Source organism: Zingiber officinale, chromosome 9A, assembly GCF_018446385.1.
Source record: "Zingiber officinale cultivar Zhangliang chromosome 9A, Zo_v1.1, whole genome shotgun sequence".
NCBI classification, from domain to species: Eukaryota; Viridiplantae; Streptophyta; class Magnoliopsida; order Zingiberales; family Zingiberaceae; genus Zingiber; species Zingiber officinale.
The window spans coordinates 26,785,442-26,811,087 of record NC_056002.1 but is presented as its reverse complement, the minus strand read 5'-3'; the positions used below and the strand labels follow the sequence as shown (position 1 = coordinate 26,811,087).

General features: G+C 32.5%; 1 protein-coding gene across 2 annotated transcripts; it reads left to right on the top strand.

Annotated features, from left to right (window-relative positions):
- The first annotated feature begins 8,049 nt into the window (after positions 1–8,049).
- Positions 8,050–15,384, top strand: LOC122020144 (surfeit locus protein 2-like). 2 transcript variants are annotated; one of them, XM_042577924.1, is made up of 5 exons: positions 8,050–8,749; positions 10,639–10,736; positions 14,095–14,496; positions 14,859–14,907; positions 14,995–15,384. In XM_042577924.1, exons 1-5 carry the CDS (start codon positions 8,097–8,099, stop codon positions 15,101–15,103), a joined length of 1,311 nt encoding a protein of 436 aa, XP_042433858.1. In that variant the 5' UTR covers positions 8,050–8,096; the 3' UTR covers positions 15,104–15,384. The 2 variants fall into 2 exon arrangements, with proteins under 2 accessions (XP_042433858.1, XP_042433860.1); XM_042577926.1 differs by lacking the exon at positions 8,050–8,749 and adding an exon at positions 10,146–10,563.
- The last annotated feature ends 10,262 nt before the right edge of the window (positions 15,385–25,646 follow it).

Here is a 25,646-nt window from a genome sequence, read left to right as displayed (position 1 = left end):
TCCTGTTTTATGTTCTTGTAATATCTCTATGTTTAATAAAATTATTTCTATAGAGAACTAAACCATCTCTAGGTTAGTGGAGGCTTTATCTTGTTTTCCTTAACTAATAATTACTCTCCTAAAAATTTCCTTAGTCCTTATTTAAGTAACCAAAAGGGGAATAATAACTATATAAGGAATAACATAAAGTTTGGTTAGATAAGTCCTATGCATGCTCAGTAAGGAAGGCATATTATCTCAATTCCTAAATATAGTCGGGGCAATGATTAAACTGTGAGTTCCTTAATAGGTGATGCTCATTAGAAAACAAAAAAGAAAAAAAAAATAGTGCAAAAGGACTTGACAAAAATTTCCCTTGACCTAGCCTCTCTCAAAGAAAAACAAAGTACTTTTTATAATTATTATTCAAGATTACTGTTTACTTTTATTGTTCATAATTACTATTCACTTTTATTGTTCATAATTAATGTTTATTTATTTTGATTTTTGTATCGCACACCGTCAACATCTCAATATATTATTTATTTTTTATTTATTATTTTAAGCTTCTAATTATGTCAATCAGATTTTGTCGGGTTGGGTTATATTTATATATATATATACATATAATCAGATTTTGTCTTTAGGGTTTAGGGGTTGAGTTTTAATATTAAACATAAAAAAATTTTCAAATAGAAAAAAAATTTAGATGCACATGGGATGTGCAGCATAAAGTGTTCAACATATCAAAATTATATATATATATATATATATATATATATATATATATATATATATATATATATATATATATATATATATATATATATATATATATACACTTGGAATACCGTTCTAGTTCCCATGTACAAAAATTTATACAAGCATAGAACTATTCTAGTTACTCATGTGCTCTACTGAAGTTAAATTTGGATTGCAAACGATGCTTAACATTATTAATCCAAATTGTCCTTCAGAAGTTAAACTTGGATTGGAAACGATACTTAACATTTTTACTCCAAGTTTAACCAATGTGTTCTTCATAAGTTAAACTATATTACAGAAGTTAATTAAATATCTATTTCAAATATCAGCTTCCAGATTAAACATGGCAAGGCACTAGGCCTTCTTAGGTATGGGATCATCCACCACTTCCTAGACAAAGCCTTTCAAAGAAAACGGATATTTAACTTCTTGCAGTAAACTAGGTTTAACTACAGAGACCTCAATAGAAGCACAATATCGAAACATGAAATTGAAACACAAAATCGATAACAAAAACGATAGCCTAAAATCGATAGTCTCTTGTGTTTTGTTTTTCAATATTTATACAAAGAAGATGAACTAGTTATGATGCGGAAACAAATAACTAATTATACTTTCCTTAGTAGCTTATAGACCTCTTGATCTTCTGTTGTATTCCTCTCCTTCTCTTGGACGTCGTGTGAGGGACGATCTACCAAGATGAAATCCACCCAAGCTTCTTCCTTTGCTTCCAAGTTTTGGCCACCAACTAACCTCCAAGGGATGCTAGACAAAAGAGCTTCCTTCTCTTCTTCTCCTTCAAGCAACCGGCCACCAAGAGAAAACCAAGCTTGATGCCGCCGGCCTCCAAGAAAGAAAACAAAAGGAGAAGAGAGAAGGAAGAGGGTCGGCCACCATGGGAATAGAGGAGAGGAGTTTTGGCCACAATAGAAAAGATGCAAGGCTTAGATTGTTCTCAATGAGGCACCCTCTCCCTCTCTTTTATAATCCTTGGTGAATCCAAAAAAGAAAAGTTTTAAAACAAAGAATTAAAACTTTTTTTTATTTCTTTACATGGTCGGCCACATCATGTCCAAACAAAGAAAGATTTTAAACAAAAATTAAAATCTCTCTTTTAAAATTCCTTTTGTGGTTAGCTATAAAAGGCATGTTTTATAAAATTAAAATCTTCTCTTTTAAATCCTTTTGTGGATGTCTATAAAAGAAAAGATTTAAAATAAAACTTCTTTTATATCATGGTTAATAAAAGGAAAGTTTAAAATTAAAATTTTTCTTTTAAACATTATAGATAACTACAAATAAGGAAAGATTTCAAATTTCTCTTTTAATCCTTTGTAGAAAGTTATAAAAGGAAAGATTTTAAAATTTAAAACTCTCTTTTAAAATCATATGGAAATCATCATAAAAGGAAAGTTTTTAACAAAATAAAAACTCTCTTTTATTTCCTTTTCTCTTCTTATATGGTCGGCCCCTTGCTTGGGCACCAAGCAAGGCTTGGTCGACCCTAGCTTGAGCTCCAAGCAAGGATGTGGCTGACCCTTAAGCTTGGTTAAGAAGCTGAGCTTTGGATGGATATAAGGTTTTATAAATAAGAGGCTACAACAGGGACCGAGAGGAGGAATTGATTTTGGTCTCCCGATGAGCTTGAGCTTCTCGTGTTCGTCCCGAACACCCAACTCAAGTTCATCAATAATAACTCATACCACTAAAGAGTTATTATTGCACTACCGCACCAATCTCATATTACAATATGGGCTCCTTCTTGTCATGAGTGTGTTAGTCTCCCTGTGTTTAAGATATCGAATGTCCATTAATTAAATGAGTTACTGGCAACTCATTTAATTAATATTTAGCTCCAAGACTAGTATCATTCAACCTTATTGGCATGTCGGACTAAGTCCACCTGCAGGGTTTACATGGCAATCCTTATGAGCTCCTCAAGGGGACATCATCAACCTAGATCACTAGGACACAATTTCATTCTATAATCAACAACACACCATATAAATAATATTATTTCTCAACTTATCTAGACTATTGATTTAACGAACTAAATCTCACCCTTTGATAAATTAAAGAAATAAATATTAAGTATACGTGTTTATTATTATATCATGATTAAGAGTGCACACATCCATAATAACAAAGGTCCTGTTCTTTTTTACAGTCAGTATAAAAAGAACAACCTCAAATGGTCCTGCTCAATACATTCAGAGTGTACTAGTATAATCTTATAGTCAAGATAAACTAATATCAAATTATACTATAATCATTTCAATGGTTTGTCTCATTCCATCTTGGTTGTGAGCAACTATTTATAATTTATAAGGAACTGATAACATGATCTTCTGTGTGACACCACACACCATATTATCTTCAATATAAATTAAATGAATAACTACATTTAGTATATAAATGTAGACATTTGACCAATGTGATTCTTATTTCAAAATAAATATTTATACAAAAAGATAGGCTTTTAGTGTATATATATATATATATATATATATATATATATATATATATATATATATATATAGTTGTGGAACGCTGTGGACCTGCCCTCGTGGCAGGCCAGCGTAACTTTTTTTCTAAAATCAAAATTTTCTCGCTGCATCATCATTTTCCTTTTTATTTTTGTAAAAAGGAACTTTTCCTCGCTGAATCCCTCGTTGTGCAACGCCCGAATCCTGCTAGTACGCCTCACGCCTGCCTGCTACCGATCACCCGCTCGCTCAGCACCTGGTCGCCTGCCCACCATCGGTGGCCTACGGTCGCCTGCCCCAACCAAAACTATGGCCTAGGGGAAGTTGAACCCAGCGGGATCGCGACTAGATTCCGACCGTTGTTGGATTACGAGTGGATTAGATCCCAGAATCTTACCACAATTGCCTGCGATCATAGTCAGAGTCCGACCAGATTCTGGACGACATCTGGTCGGAATTCGGCTACGATCTGGTCGGGGTCTAACCTAGGATTATATATATGTGCACACACATACACATGAGCGATGTTTGATGTCTCATCTACATGCAACTGTCTTCTTTCTCCTATATGCAAAGTAATGCAGGCTCTTCTCTCTCCTAGATGCAAAGTGTTGCTAGTTTTTACAAACCATCACGAAGGTGATACTGGTTTGAAAAAAAAACATTGTTAGTGTTGTTTTTTTTTAAATATGGTGTTGTTTTTTTCAAACTAGTATCATGTTGGAGCTGTTTTTTTTTCAAAATGTTATGCTATTTTTTTCAAACTAGCCCCACGTTGGTGCTATTTTGAAAGTATTTTTTTTGTAAACAACTCCACATTGGTGCTTTTTTTTTTAAACCAACACCACGTTGGTGGTTTTTTTCAAAACCAATACCAATGTGGTACTATTTTTTTGTTCAAAACAGCACTATGTTGATGCTATTTTTTTTCAAATCAGTACTACATTGATGTTGTTTTTTTTTCAAACTAGCACCAACTTAGTGCTGGTTTGTAAAAATCAAGAATCACTTTGCATACATGAGAGAAAAGAGGATGCATCACTTTGCATATAGGAGATAGAAGAGAGTCGCATGCAAATAATAATGGGATTAAAAAAAAGTCAATTCGAAAAAAAAATCCCTAAGTACAACTTCAACTTTGTATTCAATCTTCATTTCTAAAAAACTTTGTTTCCACTCCCTGCATGTAAAGTTTTGTTTGCTTTAATTCCCTCGTGCAATCATTATTATCTAATTGCACCTCATATTTTTTAGGTGCAAAATATCCAAAAATGAATATAATTCCTTTTAAATTCAGCACTTTAAACTAAAATCGTGTATATTTTCTATCAAATTGAACATAATTTTTTCCCACTTAATATAATTCTTCCTAAATTCAGCGTCATTTAAAGAGAATCTAGTATATTTTCCATCCAAAGTACTATTTAAAGAGAATCTAGTATATTTTTCATCTAATTGAGGTGGAAAAAAAGTCATGTTTAATTTGATAGAAAATATACTATATTCTAATTTAATATGTTGAATTTAAGAGAAATTGTACTTATTTTTAAACATTTTATATCTAAAAAATATGAGGGGCAATTAAATTTATAATTTATATTTATTAAGTTCATTTATGCTCGATAAAAATTTGAGTATCTTGTGAGCCATGAATATATTCCTTAAATAAAGTTTGAACTCGACTCGATTATAAATGAGCTAAAGTCAAATATTCAAAAGCTTGGCTCGAATATATCCCTACGTCTGAATTTTAATTTATTTTTTAAAAATATTTTTTTTGAGAAATAACATTATATCATGATATCTAAATTTTTTTTATGTTGAACATTATAATTTAATAGGAAAGCTAAATTCTAAAAAAAAAATTATTTCAGACTCATTGTAACTCAATGTCTAAATTTTAAAATCTTAAATATATATATTTAAAAATTTTAATCTTAAATACTATAACTCAAGAAGAAAGTCTGAACTCTAAAAAGAAAAATTTTATTAACTCAAACTCATTATAATTTAACTCTTAAAGCTTAAATACATATAATATATTTTACAAAATTAAAAAAATATTCGCCATGAATATATTCGTTAAATAAAACTCGAGCTCGACTCAATTATAAACGAGCCAAACTCAAATATTCAAAAGTTTGGCTCAATTACATCCCTACATCTAGATTCTAATTTATTTTAAAAAAAAAAAATTGAGAAATAACATTATATCATGATATCTTTTTTTTTTTTATGTTCAACATTATAATTTAATCGGAAAGTTAAATTCTAAAAAAAAAATTAGTTCAGACTCATTGTAACTCGATGTCTAAATTTTAAAATCTTAAATCTTAAATATATATTTACAAATTTTAATCTTGAACACTATAACTCAAGAAGAAAATCTAAACTCTAGAAAGAAAATTTTCTTAACTCAAACTCATTATAATTTAACTCTTAAATCTTAAATACATTTAAGATATCTTTAAAAATTAAAAAGATATTTGCCATGAATATATTCCTTAAATAAAACTGGAGCTCGACTCGATTATAAACGAGTCAAACTCAAATATTTAAAAACTTGGTTCGATTGTATCCCTACATTTGGATTTTATTTTTAAGAATATTTATTTTGAGAAATAACATTAATTCATGATATCTTTTTTTTTATGTTGAACGTTATAATTTAATAGGAAAGCTAAATTCTAAAAAAAAAATTTATTAGTTCAAACTCATTATAACTTAATGTCTAAATTTTAAAATTTTAAATCTTAAATATATATTTATAAATTTTAATCTTGAAAATTATAGTTCATGAAAAAATTTTAAATTATAAAAAAAAATTATTGATTCAAACTCATTATAATTTAACTTTTAAATATTAAATACATATAACATATTTTCAAAAACTTAAAAAACATATTCTGAGTGAATCCAGACATCAGACATCTGAATTCAATCTAAAACCGTCGGATTCAATCCAGCTCCGCGCAGTCGCACGGAGCAGGGTCCACATCATAGCAGACTCGGTACTTTAGTATATAAAACATTAGTTAATCAATAAAACTTTCAAATAATTTAGAATATTTGTAGAGATTTTTTTTAAAAAAAAATTTCTTAATTATACAGAAATTTATTTTGAATTTTATAATACTTTTTAAAAATTGTTTTAAAATTAATTTTGAGTGAATTGAGAAATTAAATCAAGAACATTAAAAATTAACATGATTCATTTTAAAAAGTTGCGTTGATCTACATATATAAAGAAAATGGATAATTTTATATGCATTCTCTATTGATAAATAAATCTTTGCATATAGTTTCCATCCATAAAAATCTTTATTTTCATTCCCCAATTAAATATATTTATCTAATTGTCCATAATATTTTTAGGTATAAAAAATCTAAAAATCTGTATAAATCTTCTTAAATTGAGTATATTAACTTAGAATCTAGTATATTTTCTATCAAATTGAGTATATTAACTTAAAATCTAATATATTTTCTATCAAATTGAGTATGATTTTTTTTTCACCTCAAAATATACTCGATTTTAGTTTAATATGCTAAATTTAATAGGAATTATACTCATTTTTAGACTATTTGTACCGAAAAATATGAGGATTAATTTCGATAGAAAATATACTCGATCCTAGTATAGAGTGCTGGATTCTAGTGTAATGTGCTGAATTTAATAGGAATTATACTTGTTTTTTAACTTTTTATACTAAAAAATAAGAGGGACAATTTTAATAGAAAATATACTCGATTTTAATATAAAATACTGATTTAAATAAGAATTATATTTGTTTTTGGACTTTTTATATTCAATTTTGGATTTTTTGTACCTAAAAAATCTGAGGGACAATTTAGATAATCATATTTACATGAGTGAGTTAAAATAAGTAATACTTTGCATGTAGAGAATAGAAATAAAAATTTTTAAATATGAGGATAACATTATGATTGAAGATTTTTCGTTTTAGAAAATTACATATAAATACATAAGTTATAAAAACTAAATATCAACGGTAAATTAGAGAAAAATCCTCAATCATAATGTTAACTTTGCATGCAATCTCCATGTCCAAAAAACTTTGTTTCCACTCCCTGCATGCAAAGTATTACTTGTTTCAACTCCCTCATGCAAATATTGATACCTAAATTGCCCCTCAAATTTTTTAGGTATAAAAATTCTAAAATTGAGTACAAAAAGTCCAAAAATGAGTATAATTCTTCTTAAAGTCAGTACTTTATATTAAAAATCGAGTATATTTTCTATCAAAATTATCCCTCTTATTTTTTAGGTATAAAAAGTCTAAAAATAAATATAATTCATGTTAAATTCAGCACTTTACACTATAATCTAGTACTCTATACTAGGATCGAGTATATTTTCTATCGAAATTAACCCTCATATTTTTCGTTACAAATAGTCTAAAAATAAGTATAATTCTTATTAAATTCAGCACATTAAACTAAAATCGAGTATATTTTGAGGTGAAAAAAGAATCGTACTCAATTTGATAGAAAATATATTAGATTCTAAATTAATATACTCAATTTAAGAGGATTTATACTGATTTTTAAATTTTTTGTATTTAAAAATATCATGGATAATTAGATAAAGATGTTTGAGTGGGGGGTGAATTTTCATGCAAAATTATCCAAATATCAAATAATTAGTTTCATGTCAGAAATGTCATGTCATACGTCCAACGTCACGTCGGGGACTAAATAAATAATATTAAGACCGACGTTCTATGGAATTGATACTCGAATTACTATGCAATCCAGACCGTTGATCCATCAGTCCAGAAGCTTCGGCACGATCAAACGCTAAAAACCCTGCCGCGGACTGTCCAACGGGCGAAAACCAGAGCAATGGCGAAGAGAAAGCGTAAGGAGGCCGGTGAAATCCCTAATGGAGTCGATACGAGAAAGAAGGCCGAGTCAATGATCGGAGGCGCCGTAAGGGAAAGCGGAAAGGAGGAACAGAAGGACGCCGGTGAAGGATCTCACGGCGAAATCCCTAATGGAGTCGATCCGAGGAAGAAGGCCGAGTCAAAGATCGGAGGCGCCGTTAGGGAAAGAGGAAAGGAGAAACAGAAGGAGGCCGGTGAAGGATCTCGCGGCGAAATCCCTAATGGAGTCGATCCGAGGAAGAAGGCCGAGTCAAAGAACGGAGGCGCCGTAAGGAAAAGCGGAAAGGAGGAACAGAAGGAGGCCGGTGAAGGAGCTCACGGAAAAACCCCTAATGCAGTCGATCCGAGGAAGAAGCCCGTGTCAAAGAACGGAGGCGCTGTAAGGAAAAGCGGAATGGAGGAACAGAAGGAGGGCTACTTCCACCTCGGCGATCCCACCTTCGTGGACTTGGGTAACGGGAGAATGCGCTGCGTGGAGTCTGGGCACGAGCTGCTCGCCAAGGACCAGGAAGCCTACGGCCTCTCTAAGGCCTGCCGCCTCGCCCTCATCGATGACGTTGTTGCTCGGCAGATACCGCCGTTCGATATGTTCGAGCCGCATCCCACCTCCAAGTAAGTGAAAGCCACAGTAGAAGGATAGGGTTTCAGATGAGATCTTTGTTTACTGTAGAAGCTATCTCATGACAGGTCGCAGCTAGTGTGCAAGCTGACTAGAGACAACGTTAACAAGACCGAGGAGCATATCTGGAAGCACCTGACCGGCAAAAAATTCCAGACAGTGTTATCATTGTTCAGGTTCGCCATCGTATAGTAGCACTTGGCGTTCAATAGCTTATCTGGTTATTCTCAAGTCAAATGAAGTCCTAGTTATTGAATGCGTACTCGTTTTGTGATTGCTAGTATGAACAATCCAGTTTTTGTCTATGAAAATTGAAGAATCAGCTATTTTGATCCTTGGAATGCTTATACTTTATGAGATGTTCATCCATGCTCCAGCATCCGAATGGTAAAACTTGTTTGTTTCCTTTGTGATTTGTGATGGTGTTTTGTTACATTTTCTTTCTTATATCAAGAGAATAGGTCAGATACTATAATACATTTAGCATGTTGAGACTCTGGAATAGCTTATAGATGATTTAAGAATCAACAGCTAGTTTCCTAGTTTGCAATGGATGTACAGACCTGGATTGATGAATTCTGACAATGCTGCTGATAGTTGTTCGAAAAGTAGTAGGATCATGCCATACAATCGGGGAAGGAGAAAAAAGATGAAAGAATTATAAATTTTAAAATATTATGATTTTTTTTATAAAAGTGTCTAAAAATATATGCATGGAACAGTCAAGGCCAAGGGTTGCTTTTCTTTCGTTTTTCACCGGTCTTTTTCCATTTCTATCCCTCTAAATTTTAAAAATTTCTAAACATAAATTTAGTATATATGTTCTGTTAATAAAATTATTTACATTTTTTTACCACGTCTATCAAAATCTAAGACCGATCCGTTTACCATCTCACCAAGTTTAAGGGGGGCACATTTCATATAATTGATTCGTAACACGCATTCATAGGATTGTTGTTTTATTATTATAATATTTGGGGTCGTGAAATTGTTCTTAATCATTAAAACTTCCAAATAATTTGGAATATTTATAGAGAAATTATCTTTAAAAATTAATTCCTAATTATTAGAGGTTTATTTTAAATTGTACAATACTTTTTTAAAATCAATTTCGAATGTTCTGAGTGAATTGAGAAATTAATTCAAAAACATTAAAAATTAACACGATTCATTTTTAAAAGTAAAAAATAATAATAATTTAAATACTATTTTTTTAAAAATAGCAAAAAAAAAAAGGTGAAACAGGTTGATGGTCCCCTACAATCGGCCGTACGATCCCACCTTCAAGAAACTAAAGTCATCAGTAAGAACGCACTGTGACGATATGGGGTCAGATGGAATTGATACCGAAATTAGAATGCGATTCAGCCGTCGATCCACAAGGCCCGAAGCGTCAGCTCGATCCGTCGCTTGCTGCGACCAAACGCTAAAAACCCTACCGCAGACTGCGACGGGCGAAAACCACAGCAATGGCGAAGAGAAAGCGAAAGGAGGCCAGTGAAGGAGCTCAATTCGAAATCCCTAATGGAGGAGTTGATCCGAGGAAGAAGGCCGAGTCAAAGAACGGAGGCGCCGTAAGGCGAAGCGGAAAGGAGGAACAGAAGGAGGGCTACTTCCTCCTCGGCGATCCCACCTTCGTGGACTTGGGTAACGGGAGAGTGCGCTGCGTGGAGTCCGGGCACGAGCTGCTCGCCAAGGACCAGGAAGCCTACGGCCGCTCTAAGGCCTGCCGCCTCGCCCTCATCGATGCCGCCGTTGCTCGGAAGAAGCCGCCGCTCAATATGTTTGGGCCGCACCCCACCTCCAAGTAAGTGGAAACCATAGTAGAAGGGTAGGGATTTAGATAAGAGCTTTGTTTACTGTAGAAGGTATCTCACGACAGGTCGCAGCTAGTGTGCAAGTTGACTGGAGGCCATGTTAACAAGGCTGAGGAGCATATCTGGAAGCACATGAGCGGCAAAAAATTCCAGAAAAGATTAGGTAACTCTTTCTATAGAATAATAAGTGTTTTGAGTTACTCCTTGAGGATCAATCTATTCTCTCCTTCAAGGTTTTTGAGCCTGGCCGGACCCCTATCTGGTCTGATGCTCATTCAGGATGTGGTTCTCTAGGGGATTGATAGGCAACTTCATCCCTATTAGTAAGGAAGGAGAGAAAATTTATATGGAAGGGAAAACCCACCCAGATTATCATATTAGAGCTTCTTTAATTGCTCTGTCTTCCTTTTGTTGACCCTTCCACCAATACAGTGGAGTCACCCTTAAATTGAGTTGGCTTCGAATATGCATTAAAATTGTAAGAGAATACAACACTCAAGAGTTATCAACAATTCTTGCATGCGAAGAGGTTTACAATCCTATTCAACTATTCCTATAATGACATTTGTGATAAAATCTTTCATGCCCTTTCAAATTACTCGTTTCTTTCATTTTCGCTTAATATATCTCAACTCCTTGGGAATTTCAACAATGTAAACTGATCAACTTTTGGAGAGCTGAACCCATGATCTACACATGCGTAGAAAGAAGATCAACATGCAATTCAAACGATTCTAACCCTTTGAAGTTACATTTTTCTTTCACTTTCAACTTAATATCTGACCAACTCATTGGGATATCCAAAACCTCATCTACCCAACAAAAAGGCCCCAAAAGTGTCCTTGCTTCCATGTAATTATATCAAGAATCACTCCCTGGGCAACATGCAAACTTGTCAACCCTTGAAGAGGTCCACAACCTTGACCTACTCTTTGAAAGATCCAATACGTTCTCTTACATTGGGGACCCACAATTATCGTCAACTCAAATGAAGGGTGCCATCATATTGTTTATTAATCCACAACTACTCAATAATAACTTGATATGTCTCATAGTTGTTGAAAGCAAGCGCTTTGGTTGCTTAAGCACGAAATGCAGCGAGGCACAAGCCTTGTGCTTTAGCGATCTCGGAAGCGCACAAGGTCTCTGAAGTGTGCACTTCACTGCACTTGATGCAAAAGCACAAGCGTTCGCTTTTGTGCGAAGTGCAAAAACTTTTGTTTTATGCTCCCCGCGACACTTTTGACAACGCTTCCAGCGTCCCAGAGGTGTTGCAGGATGTGTCAGGTGGCACCGAACGCATCTTGTGATGCTTCCGGCACTACCAAAGGCATTGCAGGACGTGTCTGATGCTGCCAGAGGCGTTGCAGGACGTGTCCAGCGCTGTTGGAGGCGTCGCAGGATGCTGACATGTCCCACAACGGTTCTGGCCTCCCGAAGCCGTTGCGGTGCTCAGGTTCCTGGAGCATGGGCTTGCTGTTGCGCCATGACGCTCGAAAACATTGGGAGCATATTTAATTAATTCAATCAACTCCCAACTTAAATGGGATAGTTCGAATAGGCTTTCATAAATCCTAATTAAATTATTCCAATAAAATATATTTAAAATTAATTATTTTTATTAATTCATATAAATTAGATTTATATTCTAAAATAATTCTAAAAATTCTATCACAATTTCAAAGACTTTTGATTTATTTTAGTTTTTTGAACAAACTACAACTTCATCAAAGAATATTTTGTTTATAATCATTCGGATTTTCAAAGACCTTTAATAGATATGATAGTCCTTTTGTTTATTACGCTTTTTCTATAAGCGTGTGCTTCGCTTTGCGCTTTAAGCCCCAAGACTCTTGAGCGTTTTTTGCGCCTTACGCTTTTGACAACTATGATATGTCTCAATGACATAAGAGGGCTTGCAGAAAGATTGGGAGGGAAGTTTTTACATTGGTTGCATTGCTTTCCTCTAGTTCCTCGCAAGGTCTGGTGGAAATAAGTCGGATCAAAATTTCTTTGTGGTATAGAAAACATCTATTCCCGCTTGACAAATCAATCCAAATAATTGACAGGGAGGGAGAGCCTACACCATTGTCCCTCTCCTCCTTTATGAATGACTTCCCCTTTAGCTAAGTAAATTGGCCTTAAATTTCTGTCTGCATTTCTTAGCATGATTTTGGTTTAATAGATGGGATTAGCATTCCTCCTTCCTTTGTCAATATGACATTTGTATTTGTTAGTTCTATTCCTTGCTTTTAAGTATGCATATAAGATTTTGCTCTCAAAAAGCTTTTGTAATTGTGGAATCAATTGCAGATAATTTTTTTAAAATTAATGCCCTTGGAATTTTACTTGGGTTCACATTGATTCCCTAAGATGTTTATGTATTTAAGAAACTTTTCATGTGACATTAGAAAACAATTTTGAAGGTCAAGTTTCATTTGATAAAGACAATCACTTGTATTGAATCAAAAACTTTTCATATCTCTTCTAAGTCGCTTATATTGCCTTCCAACGTGTTGCTATTTCTCACCACATCATTGATGTGTATCTATATTATGCCCTAATTGGTTACCAGCCTATGGTATGTATCTGGCATTCTTTAATCCAAATGGTGTTGCCATAACAATAATTTCTATATGGCATAGAGTCAATATGCTATCTAGGTAGGCCAATATGTGGATTTTATATGGTGTTGAGTTAATAAATGAGTTAAAGCCAAATTGATTGAGTCAAATGCAATATATAAAATGATGATTTGGAAGACATGAAGGAATAACTTATAGAGAATAGCATTAGATAATTTAGTATTCATATGTGATGTTTTATAAATTATGTGATAATTATAATTTACTATATATGGATCACTAAGTGGATTAGTTTGTCCCCGGGGCAAAAGTGTACCGGCGGGCGCCTTCTTAGTTTCTCAGGCATTTAAGGATCTAGTCATAGCTTCGACGAATTAACGGATGAATTTTCCTTAATGAACGGTTAACTTAATAACGATAGGTTGATGAGCCGCCTGCTACAAGCGGTTTCTGGTCATCCAAGATTAGTCAGCGTAAGCTGGATACCTAGTGCCAACTAAAATAAACTAAGTGGATTAATAGATGAAATGCAATTGATGCAAACTTTAATTCGTATGGTTCTCTTAGATTAATTTGATGTATCCATGTAAATATTCCTTTTATATGGATTGCTTAGTTATTAATTTGGCACTTAGGCGCCAGCACATCACCCCTATATATGTGCATTCATAGAATCTCAACCATAGACAAATTGCATATGCTTTATAGGTTTTTGATTCATTTTCTCTTCCTGTAATCATTAAGCCAATCTCGTCTGCATTGTCTTGAAGGTTGTCGCTGTATAAAGGGAAATATGAATAGTAACAAATATGTTTATGAATTTATAGTTTAAACATCATGTGCGAATAGGAATAATAACCAATATATTCTTGAATTTGTACTTTTAGAATCATGTTTATGATCAACTTTCTTAGAATTGTGTTGATTTTTTTGCAGAACAGAAGGAAGTCGAGAAGCATGCCAGTGCTGCAGTAGGAGAGAAAGAAAAGAAACAATCGAGAAAAGAACATAAGGAAATGGAGAAGCATGCTGGTGCAGTAGTAGAAGAGACAGACAAAAAACAATCCAAAAGAGAACGGAAAGGAATGGAGAAGCATGGCATTACAGAAATAGTAGAGAAAGATAAAAAACAATTGAAGTCAGAACTTGGTGCTTCGAGAAAAGATCAGGTAAAGAACACCCATGGGAATCAAAAGCCTAGTAAGAAAATAAAGCCCAACAGTGGAGATGATGAGGAGCCTCATTTCTGGGAACCTCCTCCTGGAAGTCGTTGGGATTTCGATGATGGGAAAGTTCGCTGGGACTCGAATACAAACTCAGCTGATGAGGCAGATGATGGTAGGTTTCTAGGTGATGTGATCCGTTTTAGTAAATATAGTGGTTCTACCCGCTTGTTTTGTTCTTCTTTCAATAATGTTCTCGAAGTTGGAGGAGATTTGGAGGCCATCAATAAAATCCCAAGGGAACAAAGTGGAAAATTCTGCTAAATAAATTTGCTTTGCTTTTCTTTGTAGATACTTGCATGTGGTACAAATTATATTACTTGTGATACAATTTTCCTGTTGCTAATGTTATGCAGACTTTAGTAGAAAAGCTTCGTGTACATATAAATGCATTCTATTTTGTTTTCAATTCAAATATAAAGGCCAAGTTGTGTGATGTTAAATCTCATATTATTGATATAACTTGTCTTTCGACAGATGGAACGCCCGAAAAAGATGATTCCGAAACAGGGGAACCTATTAAGAAGTATGTTATGCTTGCTTGCCTTATTTATTTGTTTATTTATTCCTTTGATTACGATTGTGATTGTTTTTCTTGAACTCGGACTGACAGGTCAAAACAGAAGTCAGCTGTTAGGCCTGTCGACCTTGCCTCAAAGAAGAAGAAGAAAGAAGAAGAAAGAAGAAAGAAGAAAGAAGAAGATGATTTTGAAGTCCACTAAAAAGCATTCCAAGAGTAGGTGAACCGATTGGCCATCACATTCATATTATGAAATTGCCAAAGTTGAGTTATGAAAACATCCAAAACTCTCCTCTTTCTGATGTTCTATCAAATTCCGTCTTCGTTTAGAACTTGCGAAGCTATTAGTATCTCCCACTGTTTTGGTGCCTCTTAGGATATTTTGAATGTGTCTAGTTAGTGGCTTTGTCAAAGGAATTCATTTTTAAACATCTTTTTCATTATTATTTAACCTTCTCTTTCTCATGTTTGTTGTGATATTCAGAAGTCATTGCCATGCCAAGTTCCTGACGTCTATTCCTATCAGTGATTGTCAATGCTGGTGAATGACAAAGGTAATAGAAGAGAATCTACGCGAACTATCGAGGGTATAAATCAAAAGACCGTCTTTTTTTTTATTAGAATAGTTAAAGAGCGTCTTTTTTTATTTATTATCAAAATACCGTCTCATAGTTTTTCAATTCATTTTTGTTTTTGAAAATGTTTTTTAATCGATATTGTTATAGTAATTATAATTTATAATTGTTATAACATACATATTTTAATTTTGATTAACATTAATAATACTATATTATAATAGATATGAATTATAATTATTACAATATAGATCATTTATTTTTAATTAATGTTATATTATAGGGGTTATAGTAGCATAGTTATTGTCATATGAGTTCTTGAGGTCGAAGTTTGACACGTTTGAGCACAAATTTCGTTTGAGCATATCCTTCTCTGTGTTGACTTAGGGAAGGATTGATAGGATGATAGGGGTGAGTAAATCGTCTTTTGTCATATAGTTGGTACAAAATAATTACTATAATTGTATTATGAGATTAGAGCTATTAAAATTTTTTAAAAAATAAGAGTATTTTTAAAAGAAAAATCTTTTGAAAAAAAAAGGAAGAGATGCTATTTTAATAATAAATAAAAAAATATCTTTTTGATTATTTTAATAAAAAGAGGTTTTTAAAAAAAAAAAAAAAAAATTGGCCAAGTATGCTTGTGGTGCATACGAGGACGTTATTGCATTTTGCATGTCATTCCTATTAAGATGTAGAACTTGGACTTTATGGACGATGCAATCTGTAGCAATCCAACAAGCTATTTTGTTCAAGTGATTTTTGAGCGGTTCCAAGAAGATGAATAGAACTCAGTGCTTGTGAATTATGCAATTGCATTCATAAATATTAAACACGTATTGCTTATTTTTAATCATGATATATTTATTTGCAAACAATTTGATATTGGTTTTATTCTTATATATATATATGAGTTAGTATTTACTAATGCAAAACATACATTAAAATTTATGTTAGGTAGGTAAATGAAAAATGCAATATGGACTTGAGATTGGCTTTCTCACCGGCAATCATCTTCATTAGTGCGAATTAAGATGAGATAATGTTAAGTTTAATAATAATAATAATAATAATAATAATAATTGAACGTTTAAGTTGCACAGTTTGTAGATTTGAGCTAAATTGGTACAATATTAAAATTTAAGATACACTCCTTTATGAAAGGAAAATTTGCTATTATATAACATATTGATTGCTCATGTTGAAAAAGGGTGCTTTTGAGTGTGTAAATTAGTAGAAAGATTGTTTATTTTTAAAATTAGTTGAGTAAAATTCAAACATCTGAATTATCAAAATAATAATAATTATAATATAATAGTCTCATATTTTGGTACCCTAATGACTCTTATCCAGTATTCTAAAATGTGCTCTAGGTGGCCGCCTAGGTGCTCAGCATCCTGCACCGGAAAGGTGTTTGCCGGTAAAACTAGGATTTTTTTTTCATTTAAAACTCTAAATCATATTTGATATCATGCTGTTTCGACTGTCTCTCGCCTCCTCCGGAAGAGCTCAAATAATCGATAAGTTTTTAAATTTTTGTTATATTTTTATACAATTTTTCGCCCCCTGCAACACTTCCAGTGTCGCGGAACATGTCTGGGACTGTCAAACGAGTTGTTTGAAGCTTCCCGCGACTCGTCCGACAGCCCCAAACGCGTTCGAGAACGCACCCACCGCCACAGCGCAATGGTGTCGCATTGTGTTCAGTGCAGCTCGCGATGTTTTTTTTTAATTTATTTATTATTTATTTAATTCAACAACTCCTTAGGAGAATTTGAATAGGTTTTTATACCCTCTAATTAAATTATCCTAATAAATTATATAAAAAATATATTTAAAATTAAAATCTTTTTATAAATTTTATTAAGTTATTTATATTCTAATAATATTATATTTTAATATTGTTAATTAATTTATATTATGATATTTTATATTTAAAATTTAAAAATTCTAACAAATATTATTAATTAATTTATATTGCGATATTTTATATTTAAAATTAAAAAATTCTAATAAATATTATTAATTCATATAAATCATATTTATATTCCTAATTTTATATTAAAAATATTGAAAAAATCTAATAAATTTTATTAATTCATATCAATCACATTTATAATATGACAATATTTTTTTACTGATTTATATCCTAAATATATTCTTAAATCACTTTTTAGGTTATCATAATTACAATGATAAGTAAATCATCTTCGACGACTCAACCCGAATCCAAAATTCGTAGTAGAAAGTCAAATGATATTAGATGGGAGTTTGGGATGTTAATTGATTCTAAGAATCTCGACAAAATTAAATGCAAGTTGTGTGAAACAATGATATCAGGGGGAGTACATAGGATCAAGAAGCACATAGCAAATATACCTAGAAATGTATCTAGCTACTGAAAACCATCTCAAGAAGATAAAAATAATGGAAAAACAAAGTTACAAAGTAAGGTGATTATTTCTCTAGATGAAGAAAAAGGTCTTGAAATTGAAGGGATAGATGGAATTAAAAAATCTCTTCCACTTACCCCATGGATAAATATATATTGGTAATTGCTCCAGAAAATGTAAGTTCCTGTGGCAGTAAAATGTTTCGCCAAAAAAAAATATAAATCAAGCTCTTTTCAAAGAACGAACTCAACAAGTTTAACAATATGTTGAGAGATGGATTTATGAAAATGGAATTATATTTAATGTTGTTGATAATTAATTGTAGCTTCAAGCAACTAATGGAGGCAGTAGGTCAATTTGGATAAGGATTCAAGCCTCCAACTCAATATCAACTTAGGGAGCCGCTGTTGAAAGTTGAAGTTGAAAGAACAAAGCAACTGCTGAAGAAACATAAAGAAGAATGAGCAAAAAATGGGTGCTCAATCATGATAGATGCATGGAGTGATAGAAAAAGAAGAAGCATCTTAAATTTGTGTGTTAATTACAAGCTATGTACTATATTTTTTGAGTCTGAGTCTTCAGACGAGGCACATAACTCTAAACTTATTTTTGAGTATATTGACAAGTGTGTTGAATAAGTAGGAGCTCAGAATATTGTTCAGATTGTAACAGATAATGTCACCAACAATATGACTACTGCTAAATTGATGAGAGAAAAGAGACCTGGGATCTTTTAGAGTTCATGTGCAACTCACACTATTAATCTCATGTTTAAAAGTATTGGCCAGCTTCCATGATATAAAAAGGTTATTAAACAAGTCAAGTCTTTTACCATTTTCATTTATGCTCACCATAAGACTTTGTCATTGATGAGAAGTTTCATAATGAAGAGAAATAAAGTCCGACCAGGAGTCAGGCCCGGACCTGAGGTGAGGCCCAGGAGGCACTCGCCTCAGGCCCAGTTTCAAGAGGGGCCCAGATATTAGATATTAATAATTAGTTATATAATTTAATATTTATATTTATGTTTTAATGAAACTTGCATCTTGATTCCTTGCCTAATTTCTCCATCGCAGCTTGTGAAGTGCGTGAGCATATCTGTCGATCACATAATCCTTGCCCTAAATTCGCCGTCGACCCGTCGCGAAGTGTCGTTGCGCTGATCGCCTAATCCTCACCCTAATTTCTTCATTGCGAAGTGTCGTTGTGCCGATCCTCGCCCTAATTTCACCGTCGTGAAGGGTCAATCCTTGTCGGCTTGCCCTAATTTCACCGTGAGCTCTCTGCTCTCCTCTTCAAGGGTGGCTGTTTCTAGTTTTTTACACGGTCGACGATAGCAGCCTACTAGCCTCTTCGATTGATCTTCCATTTTGGTAAGTTTCTATTTGATGTGTGCAGTTTTTATTTTCAATCAACTTCCCTGTTCTTGCTTGCGACATAATGACATTAGTTCTCTACTTCTCTTGCTTTTGAATTGTTGTGTATTTTGTGCCGTTACAAAGGCAAGGAAAAAGATGAGAGGGAGACAAAAACAAAATTGATTTTTCTTATTCTCTACTTCTCTTCTACTGCTCTGCTCCAGAGCTTCCAATTTGATTCAATTAATTTCTATCATTCAAGTAAGAGCTATTCTTATTAATTTTTCTATCTTTTATTTGATGTCTTTTAGGCTCAGTGGAGTTAGGGAGGAAGCAAGGTGAACAGCCCTATCATTTTTTTTGCTCATATCTGCTATAGTTCTTGTCTCAATTGAATATGAGAAAAAGGGGAAAAAAAAAAGAAAATGCCATTTTTCCACTGAAAAATTCTTTCAACCTGTTTATAATAGTTGCTTGATACTTGTAAGTTGTAAATTATCTTTGGCTTTGCTTTCTGCATGTTGGCTAGGAGTTGGATAGAAGTTCTTGGTTGGATTGTGGATAGCCTCTATAGTTACATGGTTAACTGCCTTATATTTAAGTCAGGTTCAGACATCCAATTACGTCGGTTGAACCATGGGATTTGGATTAAGTTTGAGTTTGTTTCAAGTTGTGAGCTCTTCTGGTCGCATTTGTGTATTTGTTACATTAAGTTGGGATTTGTGTATTTGTTACATTAAGTTGGGTATCTATTGTAAATTTTGTGGCTCGGCTTTCTTTGTACTTGCTTGGAGTTGGATAATTCTGCAAGTGTCTTCTACACAAAAAACCCAAAAAAAAAGCAGGAGATATGCTAAGATGTTTTTTTAGATGTAAGTTGTTGCTTTCTTCCTATTCATTTGTTTGAGCGTAGCTTTTTGGCTCGAATCTACCATTTTGATTTTATTTTATGCTCATTTGTTATTATAAAGGAGGACCTAATTGATTTAACCTCCCTGGTAAAAAACAAGCAATGAACAGGATCCCTCGTGCTGCACTTGAATTGTAGCAGCATAAAATCTTCATGACTAGTTATGAGTGCAACTAGAGTCATTTGCTGTGTCTTTGAATTCATGGCTAGTTTCGAGAGCAACAAGAATAGGCCATTGTAGTAAGTGTTTCTTTATATCTAATTAGGGCTTCCTTTTGTTCTCTCATGGATTGAATGAATGTTAGTGAGTGTTTCTTTACTTCTAATTAGACATACTTTTGATAGATATCCCTCACAAAGTTGTGTCTATCTCACACTTCAAATTGCACTTTTTTTTTATTTGGATGCGTTCAAATGCTTACTGTCCTTATATTGTCGGGAACCTGTAGGGGAAGTGAAGTGGACCAATCTGGCATAGCTGAGATCGCAACATTCTTCCCAAACTACACACGACGACGAAAGCCCTCAAGTAATTTTTTTCCTTATCTTTCTTTAGCTCTCTTTTCTTTTTCTTTTTATTCTTTAAACTTTTTCTCTTTTCCCTTCTTATTATTTATTTTCTTACACATTGATTTTTAATATTGTTTAGGTATAATATATAATCATGCCTCCAAAATATTTATCTGGATCTCAAAAAAGGAAAAGAAAACAAAGAGAAGAGGCACTTATTCAAAGTCAGGCAGGAGATATTAATAAATACTTTAATATCAATAACAAAATAACTGTGGAACAGAAGATTGATAACTTGTTGGATGTTGAACAAGAAATTGTGAATGACTTGGATGAAGAAGATAATGATAATATTTCTGTTATTCAGCCTGAAACTATAGATCAAGAGATTATTTCAGATTTGAATATTGATGATCCTGGAAAATGGGAAAAAATTGATCAAAAATTAAGAGATTTTTTAGTGGAAAAAGGTCCAACAAGAATTGATGGCATCTTGTTTCCTAAAGATAAAGCTGGTAGACATTTTGATGCATTGCATTATAACCGAATACTGCAAAATGGAGAAAAAAAGGATAGAAAATGGCTAGTTTATTCATCTTCCTTGGATAGAATATTTTGTTTTTGTTGTAAGTTGTTCATAAATCACAACAACAAGAATACAATTAGTCAATTAGCTACTGAAGGCTACAAGGATTGGCATGATTTGACTCGATGTCTTACAATGCATGAAGGAAGTAAGGAACATATTGGTTGTATGACAACATGGAATGATTTGGAGAAAAGACTGAAAAAAAAATAAGACAATTGATGAAAGCATTCAAATAGAAATTAATAAAGAAAAAGAGCATTGGAGATTAGTATTAAAGCGGTTAATTGCTGTTGCCTATAGACTTGCAAAAAATAATCTAGCATATCGAGGAAATTGTGAAAAGCTTTATGTTGAGAATAATGGTAATTTTTTACAAATGATTGAAATGATTGCTGAGTTCGATCCAATAATGCAAGAGCACATACGACGTATTCAAGCACATGAGACACATTATACATATCTTGGTCCAAAAATTCAAAATGAACTAATTCAGATGTTGGCAAATGAAGTAAAAGCTGCAATTCTTAGGTAAATCAAAGAAGCAAAATATTATTCAGTTATACTAGATTGCACTCCAGACATAAGTCACGAGGAACAAATGTCTCTTGTAATACGTTGTGTGGATAATTCAACAAGCTCTGTTATGGTTGAAGAATACTAGGTATCTTTTTTGAAAGTAGATGACACTTCTGGATTTGGACTTTTTACTGAACTAAAAAAATGTGTTGAATGATCTCGAGCTTAATATTGATGATATAAGAGGACAGGGGTATGACAATGGATCCAATATGAAAGGAAAATATAATGGGGTGCAAAAAAAGATTACTTGAAATAAATCATAGAGTCTTTTATACACCTTGTGGATGTCATAGTTTGAATTTGGCATTATGTGATATGGCTAATTGTTGTTCTAAAGCTATGTCTATGTTTGGAGTGATACAACGTATTTATACATTGTTTTCATCTTCTACAAAGCGTTGGAAAGTTTTTAAAAATCACGTAGAAGGCTTGACAGTTAAGTCATTATCACAAACTCGTTGGGAAAGTCATGTTGAAAGCGTGAAAGCTATAAAAGAACAAACATCAAAAATTAGAGATGCTTTACTTGATTTGGCACAAACGAGTAAAGATCCAAAAACAAAGAGTGAAGCTGAATCATTGGCAACATATGAACTTGAAAATTTTGAATTCTTGCTTGGCATGGTAATTTGGTACAAGTTGTTGCATGCGATCAATACTGTGAGTAAATTTCTTCAAGGTGAAAATATGGATATTGATATTGCAATTAAACAATTAAAAGGACTTATTCTTACTTTTGAGGAGTATCGAGAGTTTGGATTTGATAAGGCCATGATAGAAGCAAAGCAAATGGCAGAAGAAATGGAGATTGAAGCTACATTTAAAGAAAAACGCATTATCCGAAGAAAGAAACAATTTGATGAAAGTAGTAGTGAAGATGTGATGCAATCGGCTGAAGAATCTTTTAGAGTTAATTATTTTATTTGCTTAATGGATCAAGCTATTTCTTCACTAAAAACTCAATTTGAACAATTTCAAAAGTATGAAGAAACATTTGGGTTTTTGTTCAATCCAGAAAGATTAAAGTTTGCTAATGATGATAATCTAATGAAATCTTGTAAAAATCTCGAAGAAACATTGAGATATAATGGCAAGTCAGATATTGATGGAGATGATCTGTATATAGAGTTATCAATCTTGAAACAGTCTTTACCAGTGGAAGCAAAAAGAGCAATAGATGTTTTGAATTATCTGAAAAATATGGATGATTGTTATCCAAATACTCATGTTGCATACAGAATTTTATTGACCATACCAGTTACAGTGCCATCTGCAGAAAGGAGCTTTTCCAAGTTGAAGTTAATTAAAACATATCTTCGATCAACCATGTCACAAGAAAGATTAAATGGATTGGTGATGTTGTCTATTGAAAAAAAAAATAGTTGAACATCTTGACTATACAAGCTTAATTGATATTTTTGCAGCTAAAACAGCAAGACGCGTTGTATTCAAATGATTATTAGTAATATTTATTTTTTTATTATATTTTGAAATATTCATGTTATTCAACTCTTTATTTTATTGTAAATTTTGTAGCTTCGCTAAAAAATTTTGATTGCACATGTAAAAGAGGATTATATTTTGAAGTGTAGATGATTTTTTTTAAGTTAATATAGTAATAAAACTGTGTAAGAAGGCCCTTTTTATTGAAATTCGACTCAGGCCATCAAAATCTCAGGTACGGCACTGCCAGGAGTTACCAGGTTTGCATCAAATTTCCTCATATTGCAAAGCTTGATTGAAAAAAAAAATCTAGTTTAAGGGTCATATTTATAAGTGATATATGGGAGAAATGTAAATGGTCAAAAACAAACAAAAGAAAATTAGCTTACTCTACTGATGAGCATGAGTTTTTGGAATGGTGTAACACTTTGTTTAAAAATATCTGCTCCTTTGATAAGAGTTTTTTGATTGGTTGATGGAGACAGAAAGTCATCAATAGGGTTTCTATATGGGGAGCTTCTTCAAGCTAAAAAAGATATCAAGATGGCTCTGAATAGCGTGGAATCAAACTATCAGCATATCATTAGTGATTATTGAGTCAAAAATGAATGATAGACTTGATACATCATTGCATACCATTGTATTTTTGTTGAATTCCTATTTTTACTATGAAGATAGTTCTATTACACTTTATGAGGAGGTCGTGACGGGGATTTTTGAATGTATGAAAATTTTGCATGCCAATGAGTTAGATTTATAGAATATAATTATTAACAAGGAATTTGTAAAATACAAAGACAAGAATGGGTTATTTTGAAAAATATTGGCAGCAAAAGCATGTGAAAAAATAATGGTACATTTAATCCATGTGTATTGTAGAGTACATACGATGCTCACACACCCAACTTACTAAGAGTGACATTGAAGATACTTTCATTAACTGTAAGTTCATCTTGGTGTGAAAGAAATTAGAGTATATTCAAAGGAGTAAATTTTAAACTTTAAGTCTTTAATTAAAGTAAAGTATTATTTTTTAAAGTTTTATATTCATGTACTAACTATAATATTTGCTCTCTCTCTTTTTAATTTATACAAAAGAAAAAATATGTTGTATGTCAACAAGTTGAATAATCTAGTATTTATCTAATTTAATATTAAATTGTTGAACAAACAAAAAAAGAGACAAAGAAAGGAATGTCAATGTCCTTGCAAAAGATACTTCAAATGCACAAAGTCGGATGGTGGATGGTGGAGAAGATAATGAAGTTGATCTGGGCTCACATGGCAAATGGTTATGAAGCAAGTGGAGTACATGAAAATTTATAACTCCAAAGAAGCTCTAGAGTGAGAGAATTTCACAAGTATGATTTTGTATCCAAAGAAGAAAAAGAAAAGTATCAGAATGATGATATTGAGTTTGTGTCTGATGAAGAACAAGTTGTTGAAAATTATGGAGAAGAACTAAACTAAATTTGATGTTGAGTTTGTGTTCGATGATATTGAGTTTGTGTTCAATGATATTTTATTAGTTGTGTAATTTTGAACTCATTTTAAATTTGATGTTATTGCGTTGGAATTATAATATATGATTTATTAGGTAAATTTTGTTGATACCAAGGAATCCATCTAGCGACGCCTAGACCCCACCTAAGCGGTCTAGGCGCTGGTCTGGCACCCGACTAACGTCTAACGAATTTTAGAATATTGCTCTTATCTATTTAATACAGGGTTGACTTAAGGCATAAGCCATTAAGGCCTATGCCTCGGGCCCTTATTATATTGGGACCCACCAAATTATATATATAAATAATAATTAAATATGATTATTAATTTATAAATATATGAGTTTAGATATTAAATATTTAAAATTATGGTTAAAATAAATTTTAGTCCATATTTATTTTCATTAGTAAATTTAAATTTTTATTATCCAAATTAAATTTAGTTAATAATTTTTATGTTTTTACATATGACTAGTAATTTTTAATATTTTATAGATTAAAGTTAAATTGGTTAGTTTTTACTATTTTTTACTGTCAAAGTCAAATTTGATTGATAATTTTAGTTTGTTTACTATTAATGTTAGACTTAGTTGATAATTTATTTTCATGATTATTAAAATTTGATCCATATAATTTTTTATTGATGAAAGTTTAATTTACTAACCAAAATTAAGTAACTATATCCGCTACTTAAATTTATTATCTCTAGCCTCTAGGTTAGGGATGGCAATGGATAAGATTTCATATCCTTTGTACTCATCCCCATTTATTATATCTATATATATACTCATCTCCATACCCATCGGGTATTTAACTTTCATACTCATCCTCATACCCGTCAGAGTTTCGGGTACCCATATCCTACCCATCATCCTATTACTCCATA

Bases quoted from the DNA above. Each gene is read 5' to 3' on its own strand.
- LOC122020144 (XM_042577924.1), top strand. From the start codon at position 8,097: ATGGCGAAGAGAAAGCGTAAGGAGGCCGGTGAAATCCCTAATGGAGTC. The intron at 10,737-14,094 runs GTAACTCTTTCT...ATTTTTTTGCAG, and splicing joins AAAATTCCAGAAAAGATTAG to AACAGAAGGAAGTCGAGAAG. The intron at 14,497-14,858 runs GTAGGTTTCTAG...GTCTTTCGACAG, and splicing joins AGCTGATGAGGCAGATGATG to ATGGAACGCCCGAAAAAGAT.